Source organism: Mustela erminea, chromosome 12 (assembly GCF_009829155.1).
Source record: "Mustela erminea isolate mMusErm1 chromosome 12, mMusErm1.Pri, whole genome shotgun sequence".
In the NCBI taxonomy this organism is placed as follows: domain Eukaryota; kingdom Metazoa; phylum Chordata; class Mammalia; order Carnivora; family Mustelidae; genus Mustela; species Mustela erminea.
The window spans coordinates 68,941,910-68,964,680 of record NC_045625.1 but is presented as its reverse complement, the minus strand read 5'-3'; the positions used below and the strand labels follow the sequence as shown (position 1 = coordinate 68,964,680).

Here is a 22,771-nt window from a genome sequence, read left to right as displayed (position 1 = left end):
TCCATGACTTGCACAGATCTAAATTCTAGTTACAGACTAGAGCACCTAAGTTACTTGACTCCAAGCTGTCAATGGTTCCTACCCATGCTCCCTTTCACACGTAACAGCCTATCTCCCAGTCACCGTGAAGATTAAATGAGTCACCACGCACAAGGACTTAGAACTGCCCCTGGTACACAGTGACTACTGTATGCATTCTGCTAGTTCTACTGTTACGACTCTGTAATCAGTCACAATCATCCTGGAGCACCAGCAAGTTTTCATCAGTGGCCACAGGAAAGGAAGAGGCAATGCAAAATTCAAACCAGAAATGATTACTTACTTACCCTAGATTTCACTTACAGAAACTCAGAGTGGTTAAAACCCATAGGAAAATATATGGCTGTAATAACTGTGGGTGGTTCCCAGACAGCCATCCAGGGGACCCTTTGGTCAGTGCCCAGCAAGATCGCTCCGCCCCCTGAAACGGTCCACTCGTACATTACACTGGTAACTCACACATTACCAATACTCTCACTTCACAACACGATTTCCACATTCCCTGCGGTAAGAATACTTTTTCGCTCCCATCATTCTTCCAAATGTCTACCCCTATTACCTGAGTTCATTTTTGTGGATGTCCACTATTTTTCTTTCCAGCTTCTGTGACTGCTTGGGGAAAATCTCAAACTCACTGATATAATTCTCAGGATGCTCGTCGGGGTCAAAATCGCCGAGCTCAGCTGTAACCAGTGAAGAGTAAGAGAAAGATTAAGACCAACAAGGCGAGGGTACTTGTGGAATGGTTCCTCCCACCCAAATGAAGAGCTGCCAGGAGCTCACCCAACAAAATGTGTTTGTATCCATGGGAAGACCAAGGCCTGAGTGACTAGAAGCCCATATTCTAACTCAGTTTAGCCATAGGATCTTGGGCACTTGCCAACCTCTTCGAGGCTTATTTTCTTCATCTATATAATAAAGGAATTTAAAGAGTTGTTTTGCAATGGGGAACTACTGGCCTTTGGGGGGACTAAACAATTGTTTATTGTTTCAGACCTTCCAAGGCATGTCAGGGCACTTATCACCCTACCCCTCAGGTACCAAGTGTTAGTGGCACACCTAGTCATTGTGAACAACACAGATGGTCCCCAGTATTTCCAAACATTCCCCAGGATGCTAGTGGGAATCACTGGCTATCCCTCAAGGTTCCTTCCATAGCTAATTTTCTGAGTCTAGCAATTCTATGGCTGGAGCTTCCTGTTTGTACAAGTATGGTGCAACCAATTAAAAAAAAAATCACAACATGAAGGCGCCCAAAAAGACTGCACTTAAAAATAAGTGAAATGCTCTTCAGATTAAAGAGTGTAAATCTAAGCCTGGGCAAGTGCACCGGATGAAGGTTCTTGCTGGGTTGTAATACAGAGTCCCTGCAAAGGGTCTTTAAGGGCAAAAAGAAATGCTGGCATATCTCTAAGCTCCCAGAAGGTCTAGGAGAGGAAGGACCTAGAATGTGCATAAACCACAGCTGGGAACAGCAAAGGTGATGTTCTGGCCATGGGCAAAAGTACTAATTGCACAAGCCTGCTAAGGAAAATGGGCCAGAAGAGGCAAGTGTCTCAGGCAGAAATAGCCCAGAAAAGAAGATTAAAAGAGGGTGGTAAAATTGTATTAGAAGAACTTGATCACCAACTCTGCAGTAGATAAAAATCAATATGCCTGAACACATCTGCAAAATCACATCCAACTCTGTAATTTGTATCCACTGTCCTTTCATTGCTGAATCATCTAATGACTACAAAAAGACGAAACTGGGAGGAAAGCAAAGCTCTTTAAAGCTTTGTAATAGAATTCAAATTACAGAGTTCTTAAAACTACCTAAAGTATGTATCCCACATGAGGAAGAACTTTTAAATATTTTAAAAGACCCAAAATAGAGGTTAAGCATCTGCCTTCAGCTCAGGTCATGATCCCAGGGTCCTGGGATCAAACCCCCATCGGGCTCCCTGCTCAGCAGGGAGCCTGCTTCTCTCTCTCTTGCTTCCCCTGCTTGTGTCCCTCTCTCACTATGTCTCTCTCTGTCAAATAAATAAATAAAATCTTAAAAAAAAAATAAGACCCCAAATACCATCAACCATATGAGGGAAAGTAATCAAATCAAATTAAAATACTTCTATTCATTAAAGGTATCACAGTCGCCAAAATAACAGACTATAAATTAAAAGAATATATTTGCAAGTGACCAAGAGTTGGTATCTAGAATGAAGAAGAAACCCCTACCAATCCATAAGAAGATAGGGAGGAAGACCAACAGGAAGATGGTCAGAGGATACAAACAGCCAATACAGAGAGTTGCTCAAACTCATCAGTAGTCAAAACTATGGAAACCAAAACAAGACATCACTTTACACCAAGATTGGCAAAATGTTTAAGAAGTGGGATGATTCGGGACGCCTGGGTGGCTCAGTTGGTTGGACGACTGCCTTCGGCTCAGGTCATGATCCCAGAATCCCGGGATCGAGTCCCGCATTGGGCTCCCAGCTGCTCCTCACTCATGCTCTCTCTCACTGTCTCTCTCTCTCAAATAAATAAATAAAATCTTTAAAAAAAAAAAAGAAGTGGGATGATTCTATGTTTCGGTAGAGATATGAAGAAATGAAAATACGTGTACACTTCTTTAAGATTGATTGATTGATTTGACAGAGAGAGAGATCACAAGTAGGCAGAGAGGCAGGCGGCGGGGGGGGGGGGGGGGGGGGGCAGGCTCCCTGCTGAGCAGAGAGTCCGATATGGGGCTTGATCCCAGGACCCTGAGATCATGACCTGAGCTGAAGGCAGAGGCTTAACCCCTGAGCCACCCACGTGCCCCAATACATGTTCACCTCTAGAGGATCCTTGATGTACACAGCTCTTCCAAAGAGCAAGCTGGGCATATTTAGTCAAATATTATAAATGAGCAATCCCACTTTTGGGCATATATCTGGGAAAACTAAGTACAAGAAAGGATATGAAGGCAACTTGTGTGTTCATTGTTGGTAGGAGCAATAAATAAAATGTGAGCCATGTACCCTACCAGATACTCTGTAGCAATTAAAAGCAATCGCTGGAAACCCAAGAACCTGAATAGATGCCCAAAACAGTGTTTCGAGCATGAGATTAAAATGAGTTTTATAGCCCCATTTAATTTATAAAACTTAGAAGTGTATATACACAAAATAATGTAATCATTGATAAGGATGTATGCAAAGTTGAAGATCTGTGTGAACCCCGTCATTGCCTTTAGCGAAGGAAATGGAGAATAATGAAAAGGAAAATCAACCAATCAATCAATCAACTGATGGACCAAAAGGCACCAGTGAAGAGAATAAGCCATCAACTGATGATTAACTCGAGTTTCAAAAAATACACACATAACACACCAATGCCCATACCCACACATACGTATCACTCTGAGTGGGCTGGACCTGAAAATTTAGGAGACGGTATAACCGGATGCCTCCATCTTCCATAGAGAATGGACCACCAATACAAAACTGGGTCACTTTCAATGCAAATGTCAGCCTGCATGGTGGTTGGTAAGGGAAGGCTTTGTTTGGTGCTGGTGGTGGGGCAGGAGGAGGGTGGTCTCTTTCTATGAAAATTTGTGAAATAAAATGAACTTGTACTGCTAAATACTGCAAATGAATAGCTTGGAAAATGCCAGAAAACTAAGAGAAGAAATGCCATGGAACCCTGCACTCAGTGGCTAACAAGGTAAATGTCAGTGCCTCCCGCACCATGTGCCCTGCTTTTTTGTCCCTTAAAGTTGGTCTTTAACTGACTTCACCTGAAGCAAAAGACAGGTCATAAATGATTCAGGACTTGTAACTATTCAGACTATCAGGAGGAGTTGGGTAAGCGAGGGTAGAGTTGTAACAAATACGCAGCAGACGGCGTGTAATCTGAAACAGGCCCTAGAGTGTTTCTAAGGGAGTTTAACTGTCAGAAAAATCAGAAGAGTTGAAGCAGAAGGATGATGCTATGGGGTGATGGTAGGTACAAAGGGCAAGCTTGCCGATGCGTTTACCCTGGTTCGGAGATGACTCGTTCCAGAAGAACACAAGAGAAGGGATGCTCCAGGGTCAGCTCCTCCAGGAGCCTTCCCTGACCACCCTCGCTGAGTCAGGAACCCTCCTGAGGTCACAGCAGGGACCTGGGGGTCGCCCTGTTGAGCCACTCACACATCCTCGCACTGCCTGTTTACTTGGGTCCCTCCCCTGTTCTCCCTCCCAACCAGGGACTTCCTAACACAGTGCCTGTCCCCTAGCAGCGGCTCCATACATGTTCAGAAAACATGAACAAATAAATGGAGAAGGGAGGGAACCAGCCACTCTTTCCCAGCGCACAGTGGTGCAATGTCGGGAAACGCCTGGGTTCACTCGACGTCATTACTGGAGAACTTCCCACGTGCCAGACACAGGCATACTATGGTGAACACCCCCCCCACCATAAGTTCTACTTCCGTAGAATTCAGATTCTACATCAAGAGAATGCCTCAGAAGTCCCCAAACAACTCAAAGACATAATTTCAGACAGAAGCGTTTAAAAGATGACAAAACAGGGGTAGGAGACAGAATGGGGTGCAGGAGAGAGGCTACTTTAGTAAGCCCAGGAAGCCTTCTCAGAGGAAGGGATATCTGAACTGAGTTCAAATTCAGTTCTGAATATCTTGTACACACCAGGCAGAGGAGGTAAAAATGACAATCCCACTATGTTACGGTTCTATAGAAGGAATGGGAAAGATGCTATTTTCACCAAGAAAAGAAGTATATAGATCCCTCGAGTTTGAGGTATGTGTGCTGCAATTTGTATTATGGAAAAAACGCATTGCACGTACTAAATATGCTTGCTGTCTTCAGTATCTACAAGTAGCAACAGACTGTGTCTTCTCTGTAGAGAATATTCTGAAGTTTCACACACACTCTTGCAGAGGGCGCTAGTGAGTCAGAAGCTACTGAAAAGCCACAAGGCCTCCTGCTTTCTAGTCTTTTGCTCCACATTCCCTCTCTCTCTCCCAGTAAGCATAAACAGGTCCAACAAAGCAGATCTTTATCTGCATTTGTAATGATCTTTAGAGTTGCTGAAAGATCATCCCAAACACCAGAGAACATCATGAATCCAGCGTTTATTGGATTTGCTATAAACGGCCCGCGGACACTGTTGTATCTTAGAGCCGAGGGGTCCTTTCGAGGTCTGCCGGTCTGTTTCCAGCTGTGTGTGTGCTCAGGGATAATGGCGCCATGGGCCCTGACTGTCCAGGGGGGAGACCTGGTGGCTTTATTGCAAACATAAAACAGGATGGCGAGTTTCCTGTTACAAAGCCCTACTGAGCTTGTCCTTGGAGACTTGACCGTGATTCACTAATGCCTAAATGTGCTCTGAAATGCTCATGTGCTGGTCTGGTGCTTGGATTAGTATTGATCTGCTTTACCCTTACAGAGGACAGTGCACCCTAACCAGGAATTCGCAGCCCTGCAGGGAAAGGCAGACTGGGTTTTAACATCCTTTCCTTAGCTCTGCTGTTAAGAGAGGCGGGTTTTTTGGGAGGCACATACGCCACCGCGGGGCAGATGGAAGGACCATTTCTCATCACTGTATCACTGTAGTTCTGACTTTAAACTTGAGTATCTCCAAGGGTTTTGACACCTCTGCCGACATCCGCTGGGCAGCACTGGATCGATCCCAGGGGAGGGGGAGAGCCACACAGACACTCTCTTCAGAATTTTCAGGAAGCACACACACCCAGAAACAGGGCCCCAGGAACTATTTCACGGCATGGGGCACCCCACGGGGTGAGTGATGGGCGACAGTGAGACCCCAGGGGATCCACGGGTGTCTCTCTTCAGCTATGAACGAAGCTCGGAATTGTGAAGGCAGACAATGGTCACGACCTGCTTATGACCCTTTGCAAGCTCCTACATTATTCCAGACCCTTCATGAAGAGGACACGCTCACCTGATAACTGTCCTGCTCCCTCTCGCTTCCTTCTGCCTCCCTCCACCTCCCTACCTCTCCTCTCCCTCGCCCTTCCTCTCTTCATCTCTCCCTTCTCCCCAGCTTCTCTCACAAACACGTCATTAGCAGTCACACCACAGAAGGCTGGATCACCTGGGTCCCTCCAAATAGGACTTGCTGCCAGCTGCCTCCCAGCCGGCCCAGGGGAACAGAACACCTGAGTCATTCGGGTCCTGGACCCACCCCCATGGCCCTGCACCACCTCGGGCCCAGGAGACCACCTTTCAGGTGGTTTTTTTCTTACAGGTAGAAACATCCAGAAACCAACACCTGGGTCATATGTGCTCACGGTTTCCCAATGCCCCACCCCCTGGGGCTGGTTCAACCCTGAAATAAGTCTCGTGGAATCTTCACAGAGCAGTGAACGAGGCATGCCATCCCATTTAATATACACTTAAAGAGCGAAGACAGTTTGTCTGTGCTGAGATGGCCAGTGGCTGGGAAGTGAGACTTGACCTGGGTATGACAGACTGTGAGTCCGGGCCTCTCCTCATCACGCTCCTCGGCTAGAAAAACTGAGGAGTTCGATACACTGCGCGTGGACACATCTCTACACACAGGAATATATTATATGTAATATATATTGTTGTATATATTTGTCTATATTTATTTACATGTATAATTTTGTAATTTATGTGTGAGTATTTTTAATTATTTTTAAGTGTTTTTAAATGTTTTAAATGTTTTATATGTATATATATATGTGTGTGTGTATATATATATATATATAAAAATGCATTTATATATGTAAACACTTGGACATTTCATTTCAAACTGTTTGACACCTACCTCCCTGGACAGACATTTCCCCCTCACTATACCCAACAGACGCCATGCCTGGCAGTCAGAGCTCGGAGCACAGAACACCCCACTGCCCCTCAGAGAGGTGGGCGGCTGCAGCCACACTTACCTTGAACGATACAGGCACCCAGGTAGGCAGCATCTGAAAAGGAGCAGAGCAGTCGACCGTGGAAAATATCTCTTTTAATCTGCAGGTACAAAAGATACCTGCAACACAAAATGAGCAAGAGTCAGCGGAAGTCTTGGCTGAAGCCTGGAAGAAGTGGGAGGATCGTTCATGCTCCGTCCGCCCGCTCTACTTAGCTCCCGGGAGCAGCCGAGCCACACCCAGCCCCTCGGAGGGCGAGCAGATGAAAACGAGGGACCCTCGGGATTCAGGAAATCGGATGGGACCGTGACCATGGCAGCTTCTATAGCTGGGCAGTGGGCCCTCCTTAAAGAGACATGAGGAAGAGGAAAGCCACAGGGCCCAGCGGCCACAGTTCCTGGAAGGAACCCCCACATGGTGACCCCCACCGCCCCCCCAACAGGTACAGGTGCCCACACTCTGTGTGAAATGAAGAGTAAGAGAAGGGACTCGTTCAGTATCTGGAGAGGAGTCTCAGCAGCAGACAGACTCACATTCATCAATCTCAAAAGGACTTGGTTATGAGCCCAGAAAGCCAATTTATTCTCAACTAGAGCTGTCCTCTGGTTCATGCGCTGTCCCCCGCTCCAGGGATAGCACACTCAGATGCCCGCGGAGCCAGGCAAACCTGATTATGATCTAAACGGGCCGGTCGAAGGGGGTCCCCAACTCTGGACGCTGGGTCATCTAAAGCACACTGGACACAGCAAAGTATTAGGGGCTCAATGCCGTTTCCATCTGATGACTCTCATACCTGCTTTATGCTGTATACTGGGCTCTGGGAACACTGCAGAGGCTCAACTGACAGACACCCCCTTGCCTGACTTGGTATGGAATTGTTTGCAGGGCACAAAGGCAGTCCCTCAGAAATCTCTCGCCCAGAGTCTGGTACACAATTTGCCAGAGAAACAGCATGATACTTGGTAGGTAAGGACCCTAAGAGTTCTGTACATGAGAGCCTCGCACACCTGTGTGAGCCCACGAATGAAGCAGAGATCCTGCGAGAACATGGAGTATGATTCAGTAGATCAGGGTGGGGCATCAGAGTCCATATTTCTAATAAGTATTTCTAATGCTGAGGCTGTGCTGCTGATCCGTGGTCCACATGTTGAGTACCAAAGTTCCAAACCAATGGTTCTCAGCACTGACTGCAAACTAGAACCACCCAGGGAGCTTTTCAAAAAAAAAAAAAAAATACCAAGCTGTGGACACTGCCTCCAGATCCAATTAAATTGGAAAAAAAAAATGCACAAATTTTCATAACAGCACTATACATAATACTAAAAAAAGCAGAAAAATCCAAATGCCCATCAACTGATGAACAGATAAAAGAAAGTGGAACAGGCACACACTGGAATATTATTCAGCCACGAAGAAGGATGAAGTACGGATCCACGCACAGCAGAAAGGAGCCTTGAAAACAGTGCACTAAGTGGAAAGAAGCCAGACATAAAAGGCCATATACTATATGGTTCTATTCGCACGAGATGTCCAAAATGGAGAAATCTAGAGACACAGAGAGTAGGTTAGTGGCTGTCAGGGGAGTGAGAAGGAGGGGAAACAAGGAATGACTGGATGAGTACTGGCTGATAAAAATGTTCTCGGATTAGATTGTGGCAATGATGGCACAACTTTGTGAACACACGAAACCCACTGAGGTGTACACAGCAGGATTTGCCAAAAGAAGCTGGTACTTTTGACAATAAACTTTCTGGGAGTAGTTCTCAAATTTTGACATGATCTAAAATTACCTGAAAGCCTCGTGAAAGCTCGGATTGCTGAGCCCTGTCCCAAGTCTAGAACAGGGGCCAGGTTCCCAGGTGCTGTTCCTGCTGGTCTGGAGACCTGACTTTGAGGCCCACAGCCTTTCAGGCCACAGCCATTCAGATAACCAAGGTCACACAAATAGGATCAAATCTTCCCCTTTTTAAAGGCTACACACTTCCAGGCCGAATGCCACAAAGTTTCTTGTTTACTTGTTCAATGTTACCCAATGAACATGAAGCACTCCTTTCCATTTTTGATAAGTTGAGTAGTAAAAAATAGTTTCAAATAGCTATGTACTGATGAATGAGAGGTTTGGATTCTGATCTCAGAATTCTGAAATTAAGTTTGACAGAAGCTTCCAGAGGCAAGAAAATCTGCTTTCATAACACCAGAGCTTGGGTCCTTGGGATCAGCAATCTCTAGAGATAATCATGGATTACTGTGCATTTGACAAAATCCACTGAGCCTTAGAAATAGCATCAGGCTCAGATATTTTTTAATATAATAGCCACCAAAAATAATAATAGTGCATCTCCTTTTAGCATCATTCCTGTATGAAAAGATTAAACAACAAAAGCACAAGAGGATCTGGGACATACATTCTTGGGCCACTATTAACAATACTGCTTCTCTGGGTGCCTGGGTGACTCAGTCATTAAGCATCTGCCTTCAGCTCCCGTCATGATCCCAGGGTCCTGGGCTCAAGCCCTGCATGGCTTCCTGCTCGGCAGGAAGCCTGCTTCTCCCTCTCCCACTCCCCCTGCTTGTATTCTCTTCCTCACTGTCTCTTTCTCTAGCAAATAAATAAAATCTTAAAAAAAAAACAAATACTGCTTCTCTATCCAACACGAACTTAAAGACAGTTCTCACTACAAAAAAAAAATAAAAAAAGAAGACGTAAAACCAAAATATTTTTATTACATTCAATTGTATGCAGCATTTACAGAAGCCCTAGAGATCTAAAGGATTATAAGAGGACTATGTAAATGGAGAGATAAATGAAGGACAAAAAGTGATTTCAAATACCCCTCTTTTTTTTTTTTTTTTTTTTAAAGATTTTATTTATTTATTTGAGAGAGAAACAGTGAGAGAGAGCATGAGCGAGGAGAAGGTCAGAGAGCGAAGCAGACTCCCCATGGAGCTGGGAGCCTGATGCGGGACTCGATCCCGGGACTCCGGGATCATGACCTGAGCCGAAGGCAGTCGTCCAACCAACTGAGCCACCCAGGCGTCCCTCAAATACCCCTCTTTAATGAGTATTTGTTGTTTTACTGTTTCCTACCTGCCTTTAATCCCCAAAGTTTCTTTAAGTTATCAAAAGAAAAATGAAGTTTAGAATGCAACTTTTTTTAAGATATAAATTCAATTAGCCAGCATATAGTACATCGTTAGTTTTTGATGTAGTGTTCAGTGATTTATTAGTTGTGTATAACACCCAGTGCTCATCACATCAAGTGCCTTCCTTAATATGCATCACTCGGTGACCCCCGTGCCCCCACCCACTTCCTTTTCCCCAATTCTCAGTTTATTTCCCAGAGTCAAGAGTCTCTCGTGGTTTGTCTCACCCTCGCTGATTTCAAGTTAGGGTTTGTGTACCAGAGGCAGGCCACTCTTTCTAGATTGGTTTTGAATTCTAAGGATTGGATGGACTAAGAAAAGTCCATTTCTATCTGTGCAAGGACAGAAGATTCTCTTACTTTCCTGTGGAGACATAAAAATGTTCACAACCTTCCACTCTTCCTACCTCAGCTAGTCAGTCAAATGCAGGGAAATGTTAGCAAATTCAATTGAGAAGAACTGGACCGGAGTTATTAACTAACACTTCGTATTCTTCTACTTCCAAATGGGACTTTTCTCAACAACAAAAGAGCCATACTTAACTTGTAAACTGACACATATCCAATTTTTATCCTCCAGACAACATTATAAAGAGAACATATGACAAAAGTGAGCCATTTTGACATCTGACTAAATAATGCCCAGCACTCGTATTTGATTTAATCTTTCTAATTACATTATAGGCACCCAGAGGGCAAGACAAACATCTTTTGTTGTTGTTGTTGTTGTTGTTGTTGTATTTCATGCAGCCCCTGCCACATATCACATGATCCGACTTACACGAAATCTCCAGAATCAGCAAAATAAATGAGCGGATGAGTGGCTGCCAGGGGCTGGGGGAGAGAAGAGTGAGTAGCAACTGCCGATGGATGAGTGCGGGGGTCCTCTTCGGTGATGAGGACATGTTTCAGAATGAGATACTGGTGATGGTCACCCAACAATGTGAATGTTCTTAATAACACTGAATTGTATACTTGGAAGTGGTGAAATTAGGTTCCGTGAATTCTACCTTAATATCTTTAAAACACAGGTCAAGTTGCAAAATGCCCACCACCACTTATGATGTCCATTATTTATGTGTGCCTCGTGTCCACCTGCCCCCATCCCCAAACACAAAGCTCAGTAATGGCTGTGTGCAAATTAACAATAAAGAAGGGCACCAGCTGCTCCCTCACAAGGTCACCTCGGTGCCACAGGGGTCAAGCTTTACTGGGGACTCATGAATAAGGAGAAAGCGAAATATCCAATAAGCCAAAATGCATCCCTTGCATCTCTGATGCATTCGGACCTACGATGATTATTTTGAGAGCTGATCGTGCACGGTGACTTTTGTCACCTAATCAGAGTCTCGTCAAGAACTAAGCACTATCGACTTCCTGGGACCCTTCTCAGCTGCACTAGTTGGGACTGTTCTCAAAAGCAAAACCCCAGGACAAGGACTGAATATGGCCCCAGCCCAGGAAGGTCAGAAGGGAGAAGAGCAGAGAACTGGAAAATTCCCAGTCGGCCTGAGAAGAGTTTACAAGTGGAGAGAAGACAGCCCCACGGCTGGCCATTCTGCAAGAGGAATGCGGGGTGACAAATAGCTCATCCTATCCAGTGATCATTTCCCTTCCAGAACAGCTCAGATCCAAAAGATCGTCCCTAGGGGCTGCACTAGCTATGAATTCACCCGGATCGTAAAGACAGTCGTCTTCCGTTTATTTTTAGCACCCCACTGTCAGATGTTTTCAGAGAATACCTCCTCCTTATAACCACCGCTTTTTTTGTGTGCAGTTAATTACACTCCCAATGACAACTGTTTGAAAAATCCCAAGACAATTAAATGCAAGAGAAACATTCCAAGCCAAAATACCAAACTGGGTGTCGGCTTCGTGGAGACAGTGCTGCTCTAGACGGGAGGCGCGTCTAGCCTGGAAGGACTCTGGCTGGTTAAAGGTGCGGGTTAAACATACAAACAAATGGAAAATACCTTGTGAGCTCTTCTTTAATCTTCAAGGGTTCGTGTGGGTAGAATTTCACTCTAAAGCACATGGTGTATGGTGGATGAGCTGAAACATCATAAAAAAAAAAAAAAAAAAAAAAAGGCATGAGAAAAGCAGCAAAAGACCAGGGACTCCAACACACAGGAAGGTCAGCCGTGAAGTTACAGCCTAGCCTTGGGGGGCTGGGGGCAGGGGAGAAAGGGATTTTTCTGGCGGAAGCAGATCTGATTATGCCCAAGGAAACAAAGCCACAGTGACAACTAAAGAAAATGCTTGACAGGACGCCCAAAGCCAATGCAGGACACGGGCAACCTAGTCAGTTAGCACAACTTTCCACGTCACATTCTCGTCAGGCCATAGCTTCAAACAGTATTTTTTTCCTCCTGATTCTTCCCACCAGTTTGTGACAGATAAATTGCCCACTCTGGTCTGGGCCCTAGTGAGATATTTTTCAGACTGTGAGGTGGAAAAATGTCACTGCACATGACTAGTTTTCCCAAAACAATGGTGCTTTTGAACTGAAATCGCAATTTTAAAAATGGAGTCAGCCATGCACAGATCTTACTTTGTATTTATTTTTAGTATTATTTGAGTATTATCTATGAGGCAGTCACTATGAAAACAAACACTTCTATAACACACTGATTTGTATGAATCAAGATGGCACTGCGCAGAATGAAGTCCCAATTGAGGTTCATGATTCTAGAATGTTCTAAGTGCATTAAATATCTGGTACTGAAGGACCACCTAAGTGGCTTCTGTAGGACTTCTGATACCCTTAATTATAGAAAGTGTTGGCTTACAATGTTGATCTAATAAATGCACACAAGTGTGATCTAATAAATGCATACAAGTGTAGTAAGATGCTTTCAAATTTCAATTAGCATATAAAATAAACACTTTAAGGTGAAAGAAATACAATAGTTAACATTATTATTTCTATGGCTCTTAGACACTTGCTCATGTTTTGCCTTTGTTTCAGTACAGCTACTTGGGATCAACTCCAAGTCTATGTCCAAATGCCTAAATGAAACAGCACCCTATACTTGCCCAAATACTCTTTCACAGCAAGGAGGGGTTAAATCCCCAGCCATCTCTATAATGCCTGGGGCTATTCTGTATGTAGACAAATTCTTTATGTGGAAAGAACTATCAGCATTAAATATGAATGCATAATGAGTATAATTTAATATGGAAAACAGTTCTCGAAAATAATTTGAAAGAAAGCATCCAAATCACAGGAAAACACAAGCATCTTTCTGGCCATCTCAGCAGAGAAAAACCGATTATACACATACACCCACACACACAGATGTCAGAACTCTTTCCATTCAATGCCCTACTTCTCTACCAGGAACTAGGAAATTTTTTAACTGAGTTGGATACTCCTAACCCACCCCTGTGTTCCCTAGATTTAAGGAAACATTTTTCTGGAGCACTAGAGGAAAATAAACACCATCTATACAGCAAAAAAAAAACAAAGAAAAAATAGCAGTGATTCTCAAGTCATTCATCTTTCATGACATCTAGAATTTCAGTTTTGACTCAAAATATTTACTCTTTATACATTTTCTAGATTTCTTGTAATTTGTTTAGGTCATCACCTTTAAAGGATTAAACCTAATGTTTTTTATTACAAAATCTCTGGATTGTCCTTAGTGGAAAGATTAAGACTGTTTTTATAAGAGAAGAATAGAGCAAAAAATGGAAAAAAATAAGAAAATTTTTTCTTCTTCTACTAGTCTTCAAAACTAATACATGTTTAAGCACAGTCAATGATGATGATTGATCGATAATAGTAGACAGATGGAAAGAGTGGATGGACAGACAGATGGATAGATGGATGGACATATAACAGGTGGCTAGACGGAGACACAGATGGGTAGGCAGACAGATGAATGCAAAAACCACCCTTTTTACTTTTCTTCACTTTGTCTCTATTCCTGTCCCTCCATCCCTTGGGTCCCCACCAAGTTTACCCCAAACTCTCCCACCACCATCAACAACTTCATCAATATTCTTCGACCCTTTTTGCCAAACTCACACAAATCCTTGCCAATATGATTACATATGTGAGGGATTTTTTTTTTTTTTACAACTGATTCTCACAAAATGAGATCACACTACATATGTCTCTCTTGCTTTTCTCGCTTAACTCTCTATTCTGCTCATCCCTCAGGGACAATAGTCATAGATCTAACTTGTCGCTACTAACTGCATTGTAATTTATATTATGGATACAGCAGAATGTATTCTGCTTTTCTTTTAATTATCGTTCAGATTGTTTCCACACTTCTGCAATACAATTTGATTTATAATGGCCTTATGCACATGTCATTAAATATTTGTGTTTTTTATTTCTATAATACAGACTTCCAATATTTGAATTTTGGGGTCAATGGGTATGGGCAAATGTTGTAAAGGGAGCTGAAAAATAATGGAGGGCGTGGGGTTCCCATGAGCGGGGCCACCATTGCACACGGAACAGAACCATGAAGAAGCTCAGCAGGAGAGGGAGGAGAGGTCCTGAGCAGCCAGGACAATGAGAAGCAGGGCTGACTGCACGGGTCCTAGCTGCCGCCTCCCTCTGTTTCAACACCAGGCTGAAGTGGTTCATCATCTGCTTCGTGTGTGGCATTTCCTTCCTTATCCTTGGGACCGGATTGCTGTGGCTTCCTGGTGGCATGAAGCTTTTTGCACCGTTGTATACACTTGGAAATCTTGCTGCGCTAGCCAGTACTTGCTGCATTAGCCAGTAAGGGACCCACGAAGCAACTGAAGAAAATGTTTGAAGCAACAAGATCGCCTGCAACAATGATGATACTTTTGCATTTCATATTTACCTTGTGCGCTGCTGTTTGATGGCACGAGAAGGGCCTGGCCTTATTATTCTGCATATTGCAGTTCTTGTCCATGACCTGGTACAGCCTGTCATACATCCCATATGTGAGGATGCAGTAATTAAATGCTGTCTTCTCTCTTACACTGAAATTCAGAAACTCTTTGAAAAGAGCACTGGAAAGGCAACTTTCTGTTTTTGGTAAAGTATGCTTCTCCAGATCTAATCATCACTCCCCAAACTGACACGACAGGTTAAGACCATTTTGTGCACTGATGGGAACTACATGCTTGATTAAACTGCTAAGTAGTAAAACAAGATAAAAACCAAAGGGAGCTGAAATATAAAAGCCCACTGAAGGCAACCTGGGGAAAGAAGGATCATAGAAGATGGTCCCAAACAACAGGTGTCATTTGCTTGTCCTCTTGGTCAGCATATCTGCTTACTGTGCCCTAGGCTGGCTACGAGAGGTGTCTGAGCTCCTTGGCTACACGTCAGGACTCCCATTCTGCCTAAAGAATCAGGCGCTGAGACAGACAGCGCCCCGGGGCAGCCATCTTGGAAAATGCCTTGGAAAATCCCACCTTCTAACCACACACATCCTTGTTCTAAACCCAGAGTTTCCATAATGGTCTCATGCTTCTCCCATATGCAAAGCCCTTCCATCACTTGAAGGAAGCTCTTAAACAGCACTTAGAGTCCTTCTGAGTCTTCTCTGTGATAATAAATGTCCTCCATCCCATCAACTGCTCCTCACATGAAACAGTTTTGAGTGCCCTCATTCTGGGTATATTCTGGTCTCTGTCTCCTCAAGTCCAAGGCCCCAGGGGTTGCCACATCCACTCAGGTGAGGGAATCATCGCCAGCCTCAGTTTGGACATAATTGTTGCTCTCCCTCAAGAACTTCATCTCAGTGTGATTCACTCTGAGTTTATAATAAACCAACGCTCTTAACCCTTTTCATATATGCAGTTGCTAAGTTACATAGAAAGTCGCATCTGACGTCTCTTTCCGTTTTTCTAGGGTATGATCATGGGAGAAATTAATACACAGTATTAGGGGTAGACTCATCACTAGACCCATTATCAGAGAAGAGAGGAGAGGAGGCAGCAGAAAAAGAACTTAGAAAGAAGCACTTCAAGTCTGAAATCTTCTATCCATTTTCTTTTACCATCATATATACTCCTACTGTGTCTTTCTCTCATATTGACCCCAGGTCACCAATATAAGAAGAATTAAAAGGAGCATATGATTTTATGCCCAAGCCTGAAGAGGCCAATGTGGCAGTAGGTTCCTTCTTGAGAAACACTCTTAAGATTCTGGATGCAAAATTATATTACAAAGCAAATAGTAAAGCTAAGGAATGCTTCTCGACAGGGTTGGAACAGTTGGAAAAGATAAATAATTTCCCCTCAAAAATGTTGATCTAGTTACGAATGGCAAGTTGTATGAGGATATGGAGCATAGATCTCATTCAACATTTTATCCCCAGAGCTAATTATTGACAGACTCCGACTAGCTGAATGAATGATTAACCCCAAGCTTTGAGGCAGATGTCAAAGAGAAAGGCCATGCCCTGACATCCCATTCATCCCATCCAAACACTGGCCTAGAAGGTCCATAGTCTGAGTGATTACGGCAACTCCTAGGATTTAGATTTTGAAAACCCCTGGTCCTATATCTTCAATTTCTGCCCTTCAACATCTGGAACAAACTCAGGGACACTGGAATCTGTTAGAATTGCTATTTCTAGAGGGACTATTAATTAATTCAACAAATACTTATTGAACACCTAGGAGATATTAGCCATAAGTTTAGATGTACTAATAAAAGTAGCTATAAAAGATAAAAATGATGTCTTCATGGGAGACATATTCTAGTGGAATAAATAGGTATAAAATCAAAGTTAATAAATGAAATATACAGGACATTAAAAGGTCATAAATACTACAGTCAAGAATAAAGCAGAAAAGACTTTAGGGGTGGAAAAAAAAAAACACCTCTTTTTCCTTTTCTCCTCCCCACTATAACCAAATTCATGACAGTGAGGTACAGTTCACTTTACTGCCTTCTAGAAAACCAAATGAGGGAAAAATATAATTGAGAATTTTAAGTCATTAAACAAGAAGATAGGGAAAAAGTCACCCCCAAATGTGTTGGCACTGGTATGGGGTCAAAAGTCCAGCTTTGGAGCACTGGCCTGTGCCCATACCAACTGCATAACCGCTAAAAAAGCGAAACAGGTAACCAAAGGGTTAATGGGACTCTTAAGTGCTATTGTAACTTTTTACCCAAATCTCCTTATTCTTGGAACACAGTCTGCAGCTATGTTTCCACAGATGACATTCCTAGATACCATAATAACAAAACATTGATTTAGTTGTTTTGCAGAGACTCAAGGTTTCACTAAGAGACTGGCCAGAACGGCTCAGGACCACTGGCCTTCTCTCTGAGCACGTGCCTGAGTCCAACGCATGAAGTTTTGAGACACAGAATAGCCTAAAACTTGACCCTCGGCTCATACTAAGGATGCCACTGACAACGTAGGCAGAAGGGCCACACAGGTGCAGAAAACAAGTACAACCCTCTCCCACATACTATCTGATTCTGAAGTCCTACAGCTCCTCTCCCCGATCCCCAGATCCTTTTTTCTTTGCCCTTAAGGATCCCAGAGTCTCTGGCTTTGGGGAGGCAAGTTGCAGTTTGCCCTACGGTCTCCTTGCTTCGCTGCTGCTTGAATCAGGCCCTCCTTACTGCACATTCAATGTCTTCGTGATTGGCTTTGCTGTGCACTGGGCAAGCGAACTTGGATTTAGATACAAAAAGAGCCTTCCCAGGGTCAGCCTGGCTTGGACAGGTGGGAAATCACCTTGTGGAGATGAGCCCATCCCTTTTTCCAAGAGACAAGGACTGCCACTCCAATGTCAAGTCTTCTTGTTCTTAAACTACTTAAGGAGTTTACTCTGGTCTGGTCTGGTCTGTGCCAACCATTTGGTGCACACTCAGTAGCTGGAAACATGATGGAGGAGATACCTGTGGAAAAGGATGCACCAGGCTTAAAGCCCACACCCTGCACTGGGACCCTACACCACAATGTCATCGGGAATAGTCACTGTCCTTACTAGACTGGGCAGCATGGCCACCCCAGGGTGGAAGACACTGCAGCCCATTTCTACTGTGTTGTTAAGGCTTCAGCATCAATGACAGGGACACATGGTGGGGGGGTGGCAACCCCAAACCTCCAGGGGATGAGTCCCCAGATTTGGAAGGGGACTTCCAACAGTGACCTTGAACAGGCCACCTAAATTCTGTTTCCTGCTCTGGAAGAAAGGCCAGCACCAGGGGCCCGCATCTACCTTCCACCGGTGTTTGCACAGGCTCTTGGCAGGTACACATGGCCTGAGTCCGAACTTTCGTTTCACTGGGATGTTTATCCTACTCATGCTGGAATAAGAGAAGGAGATGGAGGAGACTGAATTGAACTCAGCTGAGAAGCATTTACTCAGCCACGTTAAGTGCTAAGAACAAGAATACCACTGAGGAGCAGGGGAGGGCAAAAAGAGCAAAAGTCCACTTTAAAAAGGCCTAGAGCATGTAACTGTGCTGAGAACAGCAGGGCACCTCTCCTGCAGACGTCCATTACCTGCCACATGAGGGCTGGGGAGGCCAAGCCTCTCCACAGGGCAGCTCAGTGGCCCCCTTTTTGCATCAGCAGATCCTGGGGTATCTCATCATTTCCATAGCTGGTTAACACTGAGAACACAGGGGAGGAATCGTCATTTACAAAGCAGAGACAGATTTTCTCATCTCCACTTTGAGATCTTGCCCAGAAATGGGGCTGGGGACATACAATGATCTGCTGAGCAGGGTCCTGGGTGAAAACAAAGAACACAACTTTCTATTTTTTACCAATGATCATCCTCAAATATTCGGAAAATAAAAAACAAAAACAAACAGAGTGGGGCTTTTTATGGGTGGGGGAGGGTTTGAGAGAGAAACATCATTTAGCAGCCTTTCAGAAAAGGCAGTCTCCCTCTAATCATTGTATATAGAGCTATAGGAATACAAAAAACATAACTTCAGGGATATACACATAAACACATAGATCTTTATCATATACACTCGGGCTGACAGCTACAAAAAAAAATCTCCCCAACGTTTTATATTTTATTTTTATTTTTTTAAGATTTTAGGGCACCTGGGTGGCTCAGTTGATTTACCATCTGCCTTTGGCTCAGGTCATAATCATGATCCCAGGGTCCTAGGATCAATCCCCGAATCAGGTTTCCTGATCAGTGGGAAGCTTCTCCCTCTCCCTCTGTTGCTCCCCCAACTTGTGCTCTGTAAATAAATAAACAAAATCTTAAAAAAAAAAAAATTCTGTTTATTTGGCAGAGAGAGAGAGCATGCACGTGAGCAGGGTTGGAGGGGCAGAGGGATTATCTGAAGCTGTGAGAGCAGAGCCCAACCCGGGGCCACGGGGCGACGGGGCTTGATCCCCAACCAGAGGTCATGACCTGAGCCTTAACCAAGACAGAGGTTTAACCAACTCAGCCCCGCAGGCGCCCCTCCTAAATGCCTTTAAACTGCGGTTGAAGCTTAGAGCTGGTGCCTCAAACAGACGTTAGGGCAACGTTTATACCTGGGCTACGGCTGTCCTGTGCCTTCCTCCTCTAGGAGTCCACTGGGGAGAAAACGATCCATTGTCAGATTTTAAGACTCTGCAGAAACACCGCAAAGCGTCTGTTGGTGCCGGCAGGGCCTCTAGCGCCCTGCAAATCTGAGCCTTGTTGTCCAAAGGGAACCAAGCAGTCATCAGGGTTCCTGGCCTCTTCAGCACGACTGATACCTTGTTTTATTCCTAACCAAATGAAGAGTGTCCCTCCCGTGTCTCGGGGAGAGGGCGGGGGCGTCACGGTGAGACCCGAGGGACACACCCCACTTCGTTGTGCAGGCAGCACATGCAGTGACATTCAGGTTTTCCATCCGTGCGGCTTCTTCCGAGGCGAAACCGCTCGGGAGCACAAACTCTCCGCACATGCGCAGAACGACACTTGAGTACCAAAAGGGCAGCGCATTACTCACTCATTCAACAAACTATAACTCTCGGGATAGGTTTTAACGAGCCAGCCGGAGAACTGCTCTCTTAAGGACTGCTCTCTTTTGGTTGGAAATGATCATGATCATTCAACAACAACTGTTACTATCATCATCATCAAGAGTGATAATCCCGCCGTCACTCTTCTACTAAAAGGACAACCAGCAGCCTCCAAGATGCTACTGGCACTGTGTTGCCTCTACTTCCAAAGCAAAGAGGTTGTTTTTTTGCTTTTTGGGGTGTTTTTTTGTTTTTTGTTTTTTCCATTGTATTTAATTCATCTTCCGCCTGTTACAGTTCTCTGGGGTTGGACGCATGCACCAGGCTCGCCCACACACAATGCAGGCACTGAGATCTCATAGGGAATCCTGGATCGCCCAGCTGCTGTCTCATGAACACTTGTTCTCGGAATCCTCTGGCTACCTGTGCTGTTCAGGAGAAGCTTTAATAAGGACTTCGAGGTCCAACATTTCTAACCTCAAGTTCAGCATCTGGATAAATTGCTATGGCCAAACTGAAGTCTCCCAGCTTCCATTTCCTCCTCTGTAAAATGGGGATAATAATGGAATCCATTGCCTAGAGCAGACAGTAAAGGCTTTTTGACTTTGCAGGCCTCAAGGTCTCCATCTCAACTACTAGACTTAGCTGGTATAGTATAAACGCAAACACAGACAAGACAGAGACCAGTGGGCCTGGCTGTGTTCCAACAGGACACTGAAATCTCAGGGCACCTGGGTGGCTCAGTGGGTTAAAGTCTCTGCCTTCAGCTCATGTCGTGATCCCAGGGTCTTGGGATCGAGCCCCTGGTCGGGCTCTCTGCTTGTCAGGGAGTCTGCTTCCTCCTCTCTCTCTACCTGCCTCTCTGCCTACTTGTGATCTTTGTCTGTCAAATAAATAAATAAAATCTTCCAAAAAAAAAAAAGAAAAGAAAAAGACACTGAAATCTCATTTCATATCATCTGCACACCTCACAAAGTCTTGTCTTTAGCTTTTTTTTCTTCCTCCTATCCTTTTAAGACTAGGACACCTACTTCTAGCCTACAGGCCATACAAAAACAGAAGGCAAGCTGCTTTTGGTCCAGGGGCCATCATTCACTGACTCTTGATAAAGAGCCCATGATGAGGATGAAATGAGTTAATGACATAAAACACCCAGCCGACTGCTTAAGACCTAAGTACCTAACCCACTGAAGTTGTTCCTATTCTGGAGGGCAAAGTAGAAACTTCCATGGATAAGGGAGAGCCCTTTGACTTGACCTAGCCCTGCACAAGCAGACCTCAGAGATACTGTGCGTTCAGTTCTGGACCACCACAATAAAGCAAATATCTCAATAAAGCAAGTCATAATGAGTTTTTTTGGTTTCCCGCTTTGCTTCCTGAGTGTACAGTAGAGCGACCTGAGAATCTTTGCCAAAAAAAAGAGAAAGAAAAGAAAGTTAACAAAAGTTCATGACACCGAGGGCAGGAGATCCAGGTGCCTGCTTACTGTAGATGTCATATAACTAACGACACCCTTGGGAGTCATGTTGATAGGGGTGACTCAACTAGTAAAAATGGTAATTATCACAGCCAAAAATCAACTGCTTATGTAACTTCATCCCAAGACTTTATACCATAAAACTGCATCCAAAAATGAGGCAATATAAAGTGTTTCCAACCAAACGGAAACATGAATAACTCTACCCACTTGACCCAGGTTTGAGTCACTTCCAGTGCTCGCACACCAAGCATGGAATCTCTTGGCTCATCAGGGTTATCAGTCAGACATTTAGACCACCAACATGACCTGTAGTTTTGAATCATGTGGTCCATCCTGAAACAACATGAGAGCTCCTGAAGGGAGCCCCTGGAAGGACACCCCCCAGGAAATATGGGAGATGCTCTTTTCCTTCTGCTTTCTCCAATATTCCCATCACATTCCTTCCAACAAGGCAGAGTGCTGGGTCCTCCAAGAACCCACCATTGTACCCAATCAAAATGATATCATTTTGCCCACCTAGAACATTGGAATGTAACCCTATTTGGAAATAAGGTTTTTGCAGATGTGATTAACTTGAAGTCCTACTGCGTTAGGGTAAGCCCTAGAGCCTGTGACGGGTGTCTTTTTAAGAGAAAGAGACAGACACAGAGAAACCCAGGGAGAAGGTGACGTGAAGATGAAGAGGGATCAGAATGACACAGCTATGGGCAAGGAAGGAACGCCAAAGACAGCCAGCAACCAAAGAGCTGGAAGCAGCAACGGATTCTCGGCTAGAGCCTTCGGGGGTTGGGAACACGGCCCTGCTGACACCTTGAGTTTGGACTTCTAGTCTCCACAACTGGGAGAGAACAGATTTCTGCTGTTTAAGCCCCCAGCATGGGTAGTTCTCAGGCCACCCCGGAGCAAACTAATCACTCAGCAACAAGAGTCCTTGGAAGAGCCAAAGCGGTGGAAGGCAGCATCCTGACCAGCCTCGCGAACAGGTATGGGACCCAGGGCTTTTCTCCTGCTGTTCCTTACACCAGAGCAAAAGCGAGGCTCTCTGCAGGCTATGGAAGAAGGTCTGTTCTCCACTGATGAAGTTACTCAGCAGCAAGGGGACTGCTCTGTAGATGAGCCTCAAGTGGGGCTGGAAAGTGAAGGAATGCCACCTAAACATGAAGCTTCACAGAGAGCACCATCAGAGACAAAAAGGATGGGCCACCTCTGGCTTCCAGGCGGAGCCACTGGAACTTTAGGGAGGGAGCGAGACAGACACCAGCCAGCAACTTGACTCGGTGCGCTGCACAGCTGAGTTGCACCATGT

General features: G+C 44.6%; 1 protein-coding gene and 1 pseudogene across 3 annotated transcripts in view; one reads left to right on the top strand and one right to left on the bottom strand.

Moving 5' to 3' along the window:
- Positions 1 to 22,771, bottom strand: part of FRMD3 (FERM domain containing 3) — a 307,544-nt gene that overhangs the window by 111,303 nt on the left and 173,470 nt on the right. For all 3 annotated transcript variants that reach the window (XM_032307067.1, XM_032307066.1, XM_032307068.1), the window contains 3 exons: positions 12,036 to 12,114; positions 6,941 to 7,038; positions 599 to 722 (listed from right to left, as the gene is read on the bottom strand). In XM_032307067.1, the coding sequence (XP_032162958.1) occupies positions 599 to 722; positions 6,941 to 7,038; positions 12,036 to 12,114 (301 nt within the window). The remainder of the gene's footprint in view (positions 1 to 598; positions 723 to 6,940; positions 7,039 to 12,035; positions 12,115 to 22,771) is intronic.
- LOC116570841 lies at positions 14,447 to 15,092 on the top strand (annotated as a pseudogene).